The sequence below is a fragment of the Ambystoma mexicanum genome, chromosome 4p (genome assembly GCF_040938575.1).
Source record: "Ambystoma mexicanum isolate Mex_15411 chromosome 4p, UKY_AmexF1_1, whole genome shotgun sequence".
Classification (NCBI taxonomy): Eukaryota; Metazoa; Chordata; class Amphibia; order Caudata; family Ambystomatidae; genus Ambystoma; species Ambystoma mexicanum.
The window spans coordinates 75803568-75820662 of NC_090927.1; the positions used below are offsets into that span (position 1 = coordinate 75803568).

At 46.4% G+C, this 17095-nt stretch overlaps 1 protein-coding gene across 1 annotated transcript in view; it reads left to right on the forward strand.

The window, feature by feature from the left end:
- Positions 1-17095, forward strand: part of LOC138452773 (vomeronasal type-2 receptor 26-like) — a gene marked incomplete at its 5' end in the record, with an annotated part of 597987 nt that overhangs the window by 534116 nt on the left and 46776 nt on the right. The window contains one exon of the mRNA XM_069605115.1: positions 5057-5183. Coding sequence (XP_069461216.1) covers positions 5057-5183 — 127 coding nt within the window. The remainder of the gene's footprint in view (positions 1-5056; positions 5184-17095) is intronic.

Genomic DNA, 17095 nt, shown 5'->3' on the forward strand with positions numbered 1-17095 from the left:
GTCGTAATGACCCCCCCATGCCTCAACGTCTACCCGTATAACCCACAGAGGCTCCCACCGCTTATCCATTTCTCAGACTACATTGACCTCACTCTGAAAACAGGATTGCACCATGTCTCAAAAACTGAACCTCATATTACATTTCCCATAAATGATAGTATGAATTTGCATCCAGCTCCTATATGTGCCGCCTTTCCTAACATTACCACAGCATGTAACACACTACTGATAAATTCCAGACTTGGCAGCAGATTCTCACGCCAGCTCACACAGTTGCCTAAAGCTAAAGTTAATGTCATAACTGATATTATGACTCCTTACTCTGCATCTGTATACTCACCATTACCAAGATCTACCTCATTAGGCCTTACGCTGAGAAACTCCAGACTTGGATCTAGATCTTCACACAACACACACAGATACCTAAAATTACCATAACAGCTACCACCCCCAATGACTCATCTACCTCGAGACCGATGAAAAATGATACTAACTGCAAACTACAAACACCATCACTTTGCAACACTACCAACACTATCAAAGCAGGACTTATTAACGTTAGATTTCCCCCCAAGCACATGCCTTGGACATAGTTGAAAGCCTTACTCTCCATGACCTTGACTTTATTGCCATTATGGAAACCTGGTTAAATTCCACAACAGGGCCTCCACTAGCTCTGGCTATTCCAGACAACTACACCATCTTACGTGCAGATAGAGAGGCTAACACTTCTAAGGGAGGTTGTATTGTTTTGATCTACAAAACAGCGCTCCAATTAAGAATGATCAATAAGCAACACTTACCATCCACAGAACTATTCTCTATCAAATGATCCTCCTTAGCCACATCCACTATCACCATGCATTTGATATACCGACCGCCCGGCACCACCTCCACTACTGACAACTAATACTAAAAGTAAATCCCAAATTATTATCTTAGGTGACTTTAATCTAGGTCTCCATGATCCTAAAGACTCCAAAGCCACTGCCATCAAGGACACAATGTCAGAACTAGGGTTCGTACATCGTATAAACCACCGTACTCACAATAAAGGCTGAATACTAGATTGGCTGGCTGACCTTAACTGCAAAATCAACGTATTGTCTAATACTCCTTGTGCATGGACTGACCATCACCTCATCTTGTTCACCATTGACAATACAGCCTCCCTCAATACTCAAACTCAAGCCCCAGCCATGATGACAAGAAGCAAACAGAACCTTGCATTAGAGAACCTGTTACTGCTACTATGTCCTATCACACATCCCAGCACCTCGCATTCAGACCCATCTGAATTAGTGAACCTATATAATGACACTATTCTCAAGGCCACTGACACTATAGCGCTCCTTAAAATGCAAAAGTCCAAAACATGCGCCCATATTAAAAAATGGTACACGCCTCACCTCAAGACTCTTAGAAAAGAGAAATGAACTGCGGAAACCGCCTGGAAATACTCCCCGTCAGAGTCCAATGAAGATAATTTCACAGCAGCCTCAATCCACTATAAACTATCCATTATTCAAGCAAAAAAAGATAATTTCAATGACTGTATAGCCAATGCCATCTGCAACACTAGAGAATTATTCAATATTATGAAAGAACTTGAATCTTCTGCCCCTATACCTGACTCATGTATAAATGACACAACATGGTGTACAAACATACAGAATGCCCTCCAAGACAAAATCTCATTGCTTCTAAATAAAATAAAAACTAAAAAAACCCTCATCGACAATGCTATCCCAAAAAATGTGCCCGCGCCGCCCTCTACCAATATGCCTCAATTTAACCTCAAGCCCTTCTCTACTAAAGAAGTAGAAACAATCATACTTGAACTCAAACCGTCTAATTGAAAGGTTGACATCGCCCAGCCTCGCTTATTAAGGAGGCAGCTAATGCACTTGCCACTTTCATTACATCATTTATTAATGCTTAATTTTACTAACAATGTAGCTACTAACTTGAAAGACGCTTGAGTACTCCCACTCTTAAAAAAACATCTCTAGATCCAAATAACCCCTCTAACTTTAGACCAATCACTACTGTCCCTTTCCTATTAAAAATACTTGACCGTGCAGCATACATCTAGATACAGCAGTATCTAGAAACAAACAATCTGCAGGATTAAGACAGTCAGGATTTAGACCTAGAAGCATGATTTAAACAGCGCTCATTGACTTAAAGACACAAATTCAGATCTTAAAAGATAAAGGTAAATCTGCCCTACTATTACTACTTGACCTATCAGCTACCTTTGATTTGGTGAACCACGAAATTCTATGTAAACAACTCATCAGCTGCACATTTCTCGGAGAAAGCCAATATTTCGATTAAATCCTTCCTTAGCAACCGATATATGAGGGTGTTTGCACCCGCAGCATCTGCCTCACCATCACCAGTTACTTGTGGAGTCCCACAAGGCTCATGCATGTCCCCTACTCTCTACAATGTATTCACCAAACCCCTATTTGATATACTTCATTATCTGGGTGACACGTATACTAATTACACGGACGACACCCAGATAATCATCCCTATAACTAGTGACTATGCTGCAGACAGTAAAACGCTTAACAACATCTACAATACGATACAATTATGGATGGCTAAGCACGGTTTATGTCTAAACGACGACAAAACTGATTTACTCTTCCTTGGCTCTCCCTACAAACTGAATAAATTAGGGACCCTCTTTAAATCCTTCAACATCGACGGCAATGTTATTTAAGTAGCCAATGATGTGAAAACCTTAGGAATTTACATTGACTCAGCACTCTCACTCACAAGACAAACTAATGCCTTAGCTTCATCTACCGCCTATAGTTGCAAGCTCATCACAGCCTGCCGTCCCTACCTAACCACTACTAACTGCATTTCCCTAGCAAGAGCTTTAGTCTTATCTAAACTAGACTATTGCAATGCACTCTACTTGGGCACAACCCAACATAATATGAACAAATTGCAAGTTATGCAAAATATTGCAATTAGATCAGCCTGCAATATTCCAAGGCAACAGCATATCACTGCAATAAGACAGAGCATACACTGGCTTAATATTAAGCAAAGAATAGATCTTAAATCTCTTTCACTCACCCACAAGTGCCTCAATAACCAGGCACCCATATATCTCTGTGATACTTTCTCACGTCACAATACAATGCGACCAACCAGAATCGCATCACATTGCGTCAACATTCCATGTTTCATCCAACAATGTGCGGGAGGAGCAGGCTTCCCAGTAGTGGCTTCAAAAGAATGGAATGCTCTACCTATCTCCATAAGAAAGGAACCTTCCTTCTCACTATTCCGCAGCAAAATAAAAGTCTGGTTCTCCAAACAGGACCAGAACCTAATCAATGTATAAACTATCCTGTACTACATCTGATCGTTATATAGCAGCATCATATGCAACTATTTACTGTCTACATGTCACGAACTGCCTAATTTTTAACTGCTACTGTGTATCATTCGCGTAAACATTTTATTTAGTTTTCTTCAATCTGCCTGCCTTAACCTATTCCCAGTACCATACTGCCCATTTTTCAGCCGTTGTAATATAATACTTATGTAACCTTGTAATACTGTAATATAATTCACACGTAACTTTAATATAGATCGCATGTAACTTGTAACATTTTCTGTATATTCATGCATGTGCAACATGTAAGTCTCAGCACCCTGATGTCCTCGGGTCTGGTCGCGCTTTACAAATAAAAATAAATACAAATACAAACTGATATTGTTACCAAACGTGAAAAACGTGAAATAGAACATGAATTAAAGCCCCATGCTGTAGAGAGAAAGTATTGTGTTATTAGCTTGGTGTTCTGAAATGGTTCGAACAGGGAGTGAAAATCACACAAATAGTAAGGTATAATAGAGACTAGATCAGCACACTTACCGCAGTGATCAGCCAATGGCTCTTATTTCTTGTAGGATTGGGTATTCTTAAGAACCACAAGACTGAAAGAGGACAGACAACAGCAAACAAAGTCACTCGAACAGGAAGAATTCTCAGATCACAAACAAATGAGAAGGTTTTAGGTTTCACAAAAAAGCGTGAATAAATAAGGGAACAGTTTACTATTATCTTTTGAGTATTTTTGGAGCCTGAAGTCTAAGTAAGGGAAACAACTGGAACAAGTCACACGAGGCCTAGCAGGACAAACACAAAAACAAATGGAATTAGGAATATGAAAGGGAAAGGTGCTTAATTTTCTTTTTTAAATCTTGTGGGTAAGAAAAGGGGAAAGTCTGGTTAAAAAAAAGGAAGGATGAGTGAGAAATGGAGTATAATAAACACACAACAGACAAAAAGGGGCGCCTTGAGATCAAAACGCACTCAAACCTATTCCACTAGCAAGAAAGAGCACTAAACTCCTCAACAGGTAGCAAAATGCCCCTAAAACACAAATGATAGCCTTTCCCTGTAAGAACCAGCTCCACCAGCCTAAGAGGAAGCTAAAGTGATATGGTGCTTTTACAGGGATTGTGAGCCTCTGAGAGCATACAGCATCTTGCCAGATGATTCAGTGAGCCAGATATGCCCGCAAAATGGACTTTGTGTGTTAGAACGCATGGAACGAGTTTGGACCCCATTATTGGCAGCTGGTGGGTCCGGCAGGAACTGTGAATACAGAGGCGCATATTCAGTTCATGCCGCGAATGGGTGGAGGTTCGCCCCAGACTTACGCATCACTGTCATCAATCAAGATACATCTAATGCACACATGCAATTCAACCCTGACTGCCACCAATCATCAACCAAACCTGTAAAATTCCACCAACTCTGAATAGCAAGACCCACATGAAGGATCATTGCCCACTTTCAGCACATTGCAATGTCTGCAAATGTTCAAGAAGCTGAAACAGTGCTGGCAGTGACACATTCTATCAGGGAAAGTTAAGAAATTGTACTGTCTTACCATACCTTTCCAAAGTGATTGAGAAAGATGTTGCTGATGTTTATAAAGTGGTATTTTAAACTGCTTATTTCCAGAAAAGTTGCTTTTCATAGCTTGATTTAACTGTTTCATCTCTTACCTGACAGACACCGCCGCAGTCCAGGTGCAGTGAGCCGTGCCTGCCTGGATATCAGAAACTAATGTTACCAGGTAAACAGGTCTGCTGCTTTGGCTGTATCCCGTGCCCAGAGGGTGAGGTGTCCCATCAGACAGGTAATGGAGGCTGCCATGTTCTGAGTTTGGCACAGGGAATGGATGCTCTTATGTTTAAACCCTGCATAGTAGTTTGCAGACCACCAAGGGCACTGGGATGAACGAGGCATGGCTGAAGGCAAGGCTGTGGGCAAATTGGCACCGGGCATGGCTAGTGGCTGCTTCATATGCTCTGTGCTGCCCTTGGCATGCCCTAACGACATGCCTTGATCTTTCTTTAATAGTTCCCATTGAAAACCTACTCATTTGTTTCAACCAAGCATACCTAATCCAGTTTCACTGCAATGAATATATGGCCCTCCAGATACAAATAATATTAAATAGTGTATAAATTATACATACAAATCAGTACCTGCTCCGTTTTCCCAAAGTGCCTGTGTTTCTAAAATATACAAAAGCATTAATCCAAAAGAAACATTCTCACATACATTTGACAAACATTCACACCCATTTTCACCTGAAGTGGCCTCTCAGCCAATCAGGCAGCTGGAACAATGGGCGAAAATACACTGTGTACCGCCCACTGTTTCCAGCCACTAGAGGCCCATTCCTGGGTGGCACCATCTTGATTGTTGGGAGGCAACAGGGAGTCTCTCCCTGTTGCCTCACTGAGTCCCCACTCCCCTGCATGAGATACTGTTCTCTTTCCCCACCCTCTTCCCTCCCTCCCCACTTACCCCGCTTTGTTCGGGCCTGTCTAGAAATGGGTTTGAAAGGCCGTTACCAGCCATGTCTGCTCCCCCACGCGGGGATGATTTCTATATTCAAACTCTTTCATTCCTCTCGCCCTCCCGTGCTGATCCCCCCGTCTACTTTGAATGGCAGCCTGGTCCCTTATGAGTCTTACAGGGCACCAGGCTCCCCTCGTTCAATCTGCCTCAGCACCCTCCCAACCTAGCACTGCCCTTCCGGGTCCCTCCCTGACCAGACTGGAGGGTTGGCAACCTCACCCCCGGCCCATCCCCTTCCCCACACTAGACTATGATCCCGTCAGCCATGAGCGGGTCCTGCTCCTAAGGGCCTCAGCACAAGGGCCTGTCTGTGGTCCACCGGAGCCGTCGGGCTGGTCACGCTGCTTCTGCTGACCTCGCCGTACGTTAAGTAGCCATCAACAACACAATCGAGGTAAGCCTCACTTGTGCAGCACTCAAATAACCTGAACTCACCCAACCTAAGGCAGATCCATCTACGCACCATACTCTGATAGCATCTCATTGCACTGGAAGTGCACGGCGCGTGCTGAACCAAGCTTGAGATACTCAGCAGACGACCCACACTCTACCCCTATGTACTGTAACTTTGTGATGAACTGTTGACAAGAGGTCTCCCCATGCCTACAGTCCATGTTACGTACATGTTCTGCTAAGCTCGCAGATTACCTACCTACTTTTTCAGGTGTACATAGAATCGATGCAGCCTTACAATCATTGTGTCCGGCAACCGCATATCTGCTATTTTGCTTGTTATTTCCCACATACTGCATTATTTGCTAGGCATCTTTCGTTTTCTGAATGTTTCATCCTAGCTGGATCACAACGTCAGTGTTATGATATTAATCACTGTCTTTTTCTATCCGATGTATTCCTTACTTTGAAATATGCTCTTATAATATGCTGTGCATTCTGCTAAATCTTACCAGTCTATGCTACTTGTTATAGACTATTGTAACATTGCTACAACTTGTACATGCTAAAATGACATATACACTTTGTACATCTTGTTAGGCAGTGTGCTCCCATTGACTACCTATCACTATCAGCTATCTGTGCTTGAGTCGGGGTACCAACCCCTGTCCGCTAGCGGTCAGCTGTATTCTAGACCTGAATCTATGCTCTTATATTATGTTAACATTACTAGTCTAAGATCATTAACAAGCTTTCTCGTATAACTGCCGTTCCTTAAACATTCACGCATGCAGCTACCTACCATGCCAGAAAACTAATCTAATACGTTGTACTGGCAAGTCATGCCGATACACAACACCAGACTGTTGCTGAACTGGCCTTCACTATTAAATGTCACTTCTGCCACTCTGCCCTATCGACTTGTGTAGAGCTCTACAACAGAGCACTACGTCAAGCCATTGATACTATAGCCCCACTGAAACTACGGAACGCCAAGCCTCAACATCACCTGAATAATTGGTTCACCCCTAATCTTAAAATTTTACGCAATAACAAAAGAAATGTTGAAACCACATGGAAAAACCACCCATCAGTCACCAACAAAGACACTTTCAAAAGCTGCAAACTGCTACAAGTTACCCATCGCTCAAACCAAAAGTGAAACCTATAACAACAGAATCGCCAATACAAAATCTGGCTCTAAAGAGCTATTCACGATCCTTACAGAGCTTGAATTGCCCACGCCATGCTCTCAAACTTGCTCCAAAGACAAGACTTGGTATACGAAGATACAAGCAGCACTACTCGTTAAAATATCGATGCTCCAACCAAAAATTGAAAATGAAAAAACTGAGCATCAGCCCTAACCTAGGCCTCCATAAGTCTCAGCATCCAACGGGGAAACCATGCAGCCTCTTCAAATTCACCCCCTTATCTATTACCGAAGTTGAAAACATAATATCTAGACTGAAACCATCCAAATGTCAGGGCGATATATGCCCTGCTACCATCATTAAAGAAGCAGCAAAAGAACTTGCACCTGCTATCACATCATTTATAAATTCCTCCTTTGAAACCAGTACGGTCCCCACCAACCTGAAAGATGCGTGGGTCCTCCCTCTGTTAAAGAAACCAAACCTTGCCCCGAAATACCCACAAACTAGATGCCCATCACCACAGTGCCTTTCCTGCTGAAAATTCTTGATAGGGCAGCCCATCTTCAAATACAGGCCCACCTAGAAACAAATAATCTACTAGGCCTTCAGCAATCAGGGTTCTAGACCAAGGCACGGTACAGAAATCACGCTTATAGACTTGAAAATGCAAATAGATGACCATATAGATAAGGGCAACATAACGCTCCTCATGCTGCTAGATTTATCTGCGGCCTTCGATCTCGTCAGTCATAAAGTCTTGTGCAACCATCTTATTTCATCAGCTTATTTCTCTGGGAAAGCCACAGCTTGGCTACAATCCTTTCTGGATAATGGAACAATGAGAGTATTCTCTCCCACTGCATCGGCTGACCCAGCACTGGTGATGTGCGGAGTACCACAAGGGTCTTGCGTGTCACCAACGCTATATAGTATATTTACTAAACCCTTGTTTGATGATCTGGACCTCTTGGGTGTCACCTACACTAACTATGCAGCTGAGACCCAAGTCCTCATCCATATTTTTCATTTACCATAGACAGCATCAACATCCTGGTCGCTGAAGATGTCAAAACTCTCGGTTTCTACCTTGATCCATCCTTAACCTTGACCAAACAAATGAACGCGACAGCCTCTGCCACAGCTTACACATGCAAATTAATAAACGTCTGTAGACCCTACCTCTCACCTACAAGTATCTCCATGTTAGCTTGAGCACTTGTCTAATCCAAACTGGATTACTGGAATGCGCTATCTAGGAACCAATAAACGAAATTTAAATAAGCTTCAGGTCTTGCAAAACAATGCTCTCAGAGAAGCTATCAACACACCTAGATCTCACCACATATCGGAAACTAGGCGCTATTCCTGCTGGCTATCTGTCAAGAACAGAATCTCATTCAAAACTTTGACTCTCACCCACAAGTTTCTGTCTAACTCAGCACCCACTTATTTGACATGCAAATTCTCCAAAAGCCAATCTGACGACCTACTAGATCAGCACAACTACACTGTTTTAGAGGCCCTTGGTACAACCTTCAGAAATCAGGAGGCAGCAGCTTCCCTGTCCTAGCTTCCAAACTATGGAACTCATTAACAACCGCTCTTAGAGCAGAACCATCATTCTCCCAATTCAGGATAAATGTAAAAATGTGTCTGTCCGCTCAGGAGATCAGTTAACCGCCTGATACCTTGCTTCACCTATCGAACTGGTATGCTCATACTTATCTAACTGACATTGGCCCTCATTACGACCCTGGCGGAAAGTGACTGACCGGACCGCCACAGCGTAAATAGCGTTTCCGCCATTGCACGAAGGAGCAAAGTGCGGCCCATTCCGACCCATCGGGCACGAGCACCACGGCATGGCGGAAGTGCAAAGTCCGCGATGGCGGAAATGACCCCAAAACGGCCCACACCGCCGCCGTACGGCGCCTTAGGTGCAATACCGCCACCCATCACAGCGGACACCGCAGTGTGCGCCTACCGGAAAGTACGGTGACCGGAAATATACGGAAACGGAAGTTAAAACATGGGCCCGGAACGGGAAACATCCCGCCGTACACCTATAAAACCACTAAAACCACACAACCACTAAAATCACTACCCTGAAACACACCCCAACCCGTCATCCACCCTAGCGAAACCAAGAAAAATGGGAAAAGTAGCGAAGAAAGCGTGCGACAGCAAGCGGCAGGTCCACTTCTCCCGTGAGGAACTCACCGTGCTAACAGAGACCCTCCAGGAGAATGCTGCCGTCGTCTTCTGCACGCAAATGACCAGGACGGCACTTGCAAACAAGAAGGCCATATGGGCTCTGGTGGCACAGCGGGTAAGTGCGGTGGGGACCGCACCCCGCACCCCACAGCAATGCCGCAAGCGATGGGACGACCTGCGGATACGCGTCCGCAGCATACTCTCTGCCAACCGCAACATTGCCACAGCCACCGGGGGAGGTCCTGAATCACCCATCAAGTTGACCCCCTGGGAAGAAATCTGTGCCTCCACCATCGGAATGGAGAGCATAGAGGGAGTCGGAGGGATGGAGAAAGGAGTGCAGACATCTGAAGATTCAGGTAGGTGGGCCAAATAAAACAATGCCAAATCCACAAAGTCCATCCATGTGAAGTACCATGCGTCCACATAGTGCAACAGAAACACATGTCCAGGAGAACGTCCACACACATCGGCCTGATAGCGCACGTTAAAACCCACAATAAATACATAAATAATTAAAAACCCCTAAAACACGCACTACACGTGCAGCAGGCACACCCTAACTGCAGGCTGCCAAACAACTGCACCCTCACTCCACACACAAATGAAAGCACCTCCAAGGCCCCGACCCAAATCACCCTCAGGTACCACCCCAATGCATGTGATACAATGCCATTCCAATTCCCACAGACCCATCAATAACCCTCGCCCTCCTTTACTCCACCACAGGGTCCGATCCAAACGACGAGCTTCAGGACACCCCTACCAGCACACCTGCAAAGAGGGCCAAGACCAACGGCCAAAGACCCTCCACCTCAGCTGCACGCATCAAGACACGGCAGCAGCACAAATCAGGTGGCAGCACAGAGGAGGGAACATCAACAGGCACCCCAGCAGCCAGCATGCCCACAACACCACCACCACAGGTCCCCCCAACGGATGCCACAGAAGGCACTGCCTCTGGTGGCAGCAGCACCATAGGTGACACCCCATTGATGGCAGCATGCTCCGACACAGAAGACGGGGATGTCGAAGTCAGATCCATCCATGACCTGTCCCAATCCCCCTGTCTGTCCCATCCCGTACAACATGAGGATACCACGCAGGGGCACCCACAAGACGACGACTGGCCATCCCCCACAAGCCCTGTGGCAAGGCAACATGAGGACAACAGCCCCTCTGTGACACCCCCGCAAATGGCCATGGCCCAGCAGAGGCAACAGTCCCTCGACCAGTTAATCGTGCAACAGCAGCAACTGGCCACGCTCCTCAAGGACCATGCCGATGAATGTGGGGGCACTAAGGCAGACATAGAAACATCAACTGAGACACTTAGGGCAGAAATGGAGAGAGGTACAGAGACACTAAGGGCACAAATGGAGAGTAGCACCGAGAGCCTGGGAGTCCAAATGGAGAGATGCACCGAGAGCCTGAGGGGGGAACTGCATGCGACGTCCAAGGACGTATGTGCCGAACTTGCCGCAGTGCGCCGTGTGCTCACTGAGCTCTCGCAAACCCTTAGGGACATGCATGGACGTGAGCAGGCAGAGACATCATCCGTTGCAAGTTCCGTCCAGGGCAGCCCCCAACGTAGATCTGGGAGGAACCTGCGCTCCACAGGCAGGGGTGCCCCTGATACCCGCAGAGGGGGCTTGCAATAGCGACTGCCCACTGACAATGAGCATCTTTGGACACTGGTGTTCGGGGGGGAGGTAGGAGGGTGGAGGGGGTGTGTTGGGCTCACTTGGGTGGCGGGTCGATAGGGTGTACAACATGATATCACATATGCCATAAACAGTGCACGATCAACCAATGAGATGTGTGGACATTGATCTTTGTGTACTAGGCCATCATAGGCGTACAGTCCATATTGTGCATGTCCCAGACACACACAGTGCCACGAGTCCCGTGTCCATGTATCAGCCACCAGGCGTGAGTGCTAGAAGCATACATCAATGAGATGCTGACGAATGTCACGGCCCTCCGGTGCCTCGCAGACTCCATGAGGTGCTGCCACATCCCCACCCTCATCATGACCATCATCAGGTGCTTGCAGTTCTGCGTCAGGGGGCATGGGCACATTTCTACGTACGCACATGTTGTGGAGCATGACACATGCCATCACCATCTTTGCAACCTTCTCATGGCGGTACAGGAGTGCCCCGCCAGACCTGCTGAGGCAGCGGAAACGACCCTTCAGTAGGCCGAATGCCTGTTCAATGACTACACGGGTACGTGAGTGGGCATGGTTGTAGTCCTCCTCATGCTGGTCCCGTGGGTTCCGGACTGGTGTGAGGAGCCATCTCTTCAGTGGATATCCAGCATCACCTGTATGTGGACGAGAAACGTATGATGTGGAATGCCATTGCTACGTACGCACACCCCCCCCCTTCCTGCCAGGTCATTGCCGAATCACATACCCCACATTATCATGCATGTAATGAGACTCACCGAGTAGCCAGGATCTGTTCCCTGCGTGTCGCTCCATGTAGCGTGGTATTGTAGAGTTCCTCAAGACCATAGAATCATGGGTTGATCCAGGGAATCGGGCACAACAATGTGTAATGATCCTGTTGGAGTCACACACCATTTGTACATTCAGAGAATGAAATTGTTTTCGGTTGCGGTACTGGGCCTCCATGGCATGTGGGATGACCAATTCCACATGGGTGCAGTCGATGGCACCAATGCAACCCGGTATGCCGGCAAGTGCATGGAATCCCACTTTTGTGTTGGTAATTTCCTGCTCCGAGCGTGGTAGAGAGATGTAGTCGTCTGCGTGCTGCAGGAGGGCATCGAGCACTTGCAATAGTGTTCGTGAGAACAGTGGCTGAGAAATGCCATGCAACTGTCCGACTGTGTGCTGGTAGGTGCCTGTGGCCAGGAAGTGGAGTACAGACACCACCTTCAGTAGGGGTGGGATGGCGGTTGGGCTATCTATCATGCTGACAAGGTCAGCCTGTGTCATGTCCACAATGGCGGCTATGGTGTCCCGGTCCAGACGGTAGAGGGTGTGGATCTGCTCATCAGTGAGGTTGAACGGATGTGCTCGGAGGCGTGGGATTGCGGGCTGCCTGCGTGGTGGTAGTGGCTGTGCTGGCGGCCCTTGCTGGCCCTGCCTTGGCCTCCTCCTCCTCCTGCGTCTCCTCCGTGCGGCCGGTTGTAGTTGGTGTTCGTCTTCTTCTTGGAGTTGGAGTACTTGCAGTGCTATCAGGTCCCCCAGGGCCAACATCGCGAGTCCTGCCGGTAGCATTTCGGTGTGGTTGTGGGAGGAGACTGGCTGTGCAATTTATGTGTTTTCAGGCTGTATGGCCTCCACCTGTGGTGATTAATTCCACCTGTGCAAACTGCTCTCCCCTTTGGCCGAGCACGTCCCGCGCACAACGCTGCAATTCGGGGAATGGCATCTTGCTATTGCAATCATGTATTTGTACCCGATGGCGGTGTAAGATTGGTTGATATGTTCATCCTGCTGTGGTCCCATTGTTTCACATACTATCTGTGCAGTCGCGAACAGACTTGTGAAGGGTCAGTGGAACGTAGTACTCGAGTAACGGTGGGCCCTCATGCATCACTGTACCGAGTTGCAACGACGGGCGGGGCGTCCCATTTGTGGGTGAAGGCAGTTGCCATTTTCACACACAGCCGCACTCGATGGAATAATTAGTGATTTCAAACGGCCACAGATGCCTCTTCGACGTGATGTTGCAAATGAGGAATTCAAAGGGCGGCGCTTTCGGTTTTCAGCTAGCAGCGAGGAAATGCCCACAGGTCTGACTGCAAATATAACGTACTATTGTTCAATGTCCTTGAGACAGGGGCCATGGCGAGGATGCAATGATTGATATGAATAGTTTGGGATGCGCAATAGCGACGTGGGCGATGAGGCCGGACGTTCCCAAATACATGTTACTTCACTACACTGGAATTACGGGCTGGGGCACTGTGGATTTTGCAGGCTGCATAACGCACAGACTCAATGGATATTTCTAATGTTATGTGAGTAAATATTCAGGCGTTTTAATCCCGGGATGAGGGAATGATGAATGGATGCATGGGCAGGTGATTTGATACAGAGTTTGCCATGTACAGGGCTTCTTGGGATCTGTCCGCCTCCCCTACGCTATGTGATGCAGGGCTGCCATAGTGGGACCATCGTCTATCTGGCCTTGTTGAGCCCTCCCTGTCTCGACGCGCCCTCAGACACTTGTGTCCATGCACGTTAACATTCCCATCTGATGGATTCTGTTTTGACAGACGCATGCACAGGTACACTCGTTTGTGATGGTGTTTGCACCTCGATATAGATGGTTATGAGTCGCAAGTGGTTTTGGGGTGGTGATGATCCTTTGGAGTGGGCTAGCATGCATATGGCTGTGGATTTAGTGTGATCATTGAAGTGAGTTGTTCGAATGTAGTTCTGATGGCCATTCTGTTCTTTTTCTTTTCTTTTGGTTGACAGGTATCTCCTCCCCTTTTGCCACTGCCATCTGTATGCCACTCCTGCAGATGGGTTTTACTCCCGACACCTGCTGCTTCGTGTTAATCAGTGGAGCAGCATTACGATCTTATGGGACGATCGCCAATGGCCCACATGCCCTTACGCAGTACTGGTGGCTCGGAGCAACATTTCGGCCTTTCAGCTGGACTAGTGCCTCCCCATTGGGACGGCCCTGCGGTTCTGTGCGCTTCCATGTTGCCTTTTCGTACGTGAATGTGGCTCTGTGTACCATGAGGGAACAGGGCGTCACACAAGTAGTGGCTGGTCATTTCTTGCGGATGCAGCCCACAATGGTGAAAAGTGTTTTGGAGTTCATGGCCTGATGGCTGTATGGGCTTGGTGATTTTGATGTGCATTAAATTTCTATTCTGATTTGGCCCGTGTAGCGTTCTTCTTTGCAAGTGATGTGGCATATGCCTATTTGGGGGGCGATGTATTGTGAGGAGATCTGCATTGGGTTCCAGCTTCGGAGTTTAGTTGCGTGGTACTGTACTGGGCGCGTTTGCCTACGAAGCCCGTGAGGTCAGGGATGGGGGCTGCCAATATGACAGTTTGAATGTTGTCATGCTCAGGGGCGGGGGATTGGGTTTTGTGTAACAGATGCCGGTCAGCCAGGTGGACTGGTGGAATGATGTGATTCTCGGAATATTGCTGGTCACAGGTGCCTGTGTTTGCGTGCGTTTCTTGGTGGGGGACTGTGGTCATGTCCATTGGGATGGCTTCTGTATTCGTGCCATCTGTGCCCTGCAGCTCCCATTGGCCCCTGTTGTGTTTCTTTTGTTCGTTGGCATGCATGGGTGACTTGTACATTTCAATGGTTGCATTGTGACTTCATTGCACCTACGGGGAGTTGTACTTTGTGGCCAGGGAGCGGTGTACAGGCACTCAGTGGGGCCGTTTACGGTTGATTCGCGATGCCGTACTTCTCACCATGGCGGAATGGTACATTCCGCCATGCTTGATGGCGTTAGGTACATGTCCGCTAGGGTCGGAATTGGCGTACCCTTGCGCCATGGTGGTGTTTGCGGTTTGGCATGGCGCGCGCGCGTGCTTGGTGCAGTTAGCGTTGGCGTTCACTACGGTGTCGCTAATGGCTTCGTACTTTGCGGTGACGGGTCATAGTCGCACCGAGCGCTATTCGATGGCGGTATTGCATTTCCGCCATTGTTTTCCGAATTCCGCAAGGGTCGTAATGAGGGCCATTGTTTTATATGTGTCTACCCAATGCCTGTACATATTCTCACTGTATCATTTTCTGTATTACTGTCTCCTACTATTATAACCTTGTACAAATGTAACTTAAGCACTGCGCCCAGATACCCAAGGGTTAGGTGCACTTTATAAATAAACAAACAAGACCCTCTGGCACTTTCCCTCCTGGGCTCCACATAGCACTTGCCTAACCCCTGGACCTCCTGCCCTTGCTCTCCCCTCTCCTCTCCCCCTCCCTTCTTGCTGCTGCGCTTACATGATCTGAATGTCACAAGGCCTAGAAGGACCAATATTGTTTTTAATCCACTAAGGTGAATATACCTGAAAGTGAACAAGAAAAAACCTTTTTACATATATATATATGTGTACATATAGAACAAAAGGAAAACAACATATTTGTATTGCAACAGCTAGCTAGCTTCTGCGTACAGCTAAATAATTCAAAATGTCTTGGCTTTCGTCATAACATCAATCAATCTGGTGTTTTGTTGTAGATTTGATAACCAATATCTGCACTTTACTTCTCCATGATTATTTTATGAATTCCTTGATTTCTAAGCATTTTATATGCCACCAAACAAACGATTGTGTAAACATGTTACACCTCACGTAAATTTCACATTAGTGGGAATAATTTTTATGGTGGCTTTACAAAGAGAACAACTTTCAAGAAAGGATTCCTAATTAAATGACAAATCCAGTCACGAAAAATCATAGGGAGGTAAATAACCAAATATTGTCTCTCTGTGCTACTCAATTCTTGGTAGAATATAGATGAATTCACAATTAATCATAAACCTTGAACCATCCAATGAGCAGTTGCCAAGATATCTTTGACAGCATTGCCAGTATAGTCTCCTTAGTGCTCGGTAGGCAAAGCAGAAGCAAGCAACATTGAACTTGCCATCCTCATTGCACTCACCTTCCTAATGAAATGGAAACTGATGCTATTACCACCAAACAAGAGAGAACCAAAGCGCCTGCTCACCCGACACGGCAACCGGTAGAGCCAAAATCCATTTCCGTTATTTATCATTATATACATTTTCAATTTTACTCAAGTTTCACATCCTATGATGTCACTCATGGGATCCACGAGAGCAGAGATTTAATTTTAAGCAGATCCCCGTGGTCATTCATGCCCTTATAATTTCACATTCACTTTCTGCCACCAAACTGCAAGCGACCGAATAATCTACCTGCAGCTCACATTCCAATTTCACTGTTCACACGACATCTAGACAGGCTTCCAAATGCACAATTTCACAACACCCATGACGAGTGCATCACGTATGGTGACATGTCATATGTCCAAATATGTGAGTAAACATTCATTTTAGTCCCACATCATTCACAGAGAAACATTAAATCCTTGCTTGGATCAAATTGAAAGACTATTGTTCTTTTCCCCAAAGATCGCTGCAGTCACTCAAGGCAGCACTCCTTAAAATTATATCTTGGATTGTGAATTCTTCTGTATTATAGCAAGAATTGAGTACACCCTGTGAAGGCATCAGGAAGTAGACACAGACAACTAAGTAAAACTTGGGTTACAAACTTTTATTCAAAATAAAAGGAAGTATAGAAAAAGGCTTAACTTGCCATATGCTAAGGTACGATTTCCCTACCTAACTGAAACTAATAATAGTCTGTGTCAGGAAGTCCAAAGCAAATGTCTGTCTGTGTCCAAAAACTATACTTGCC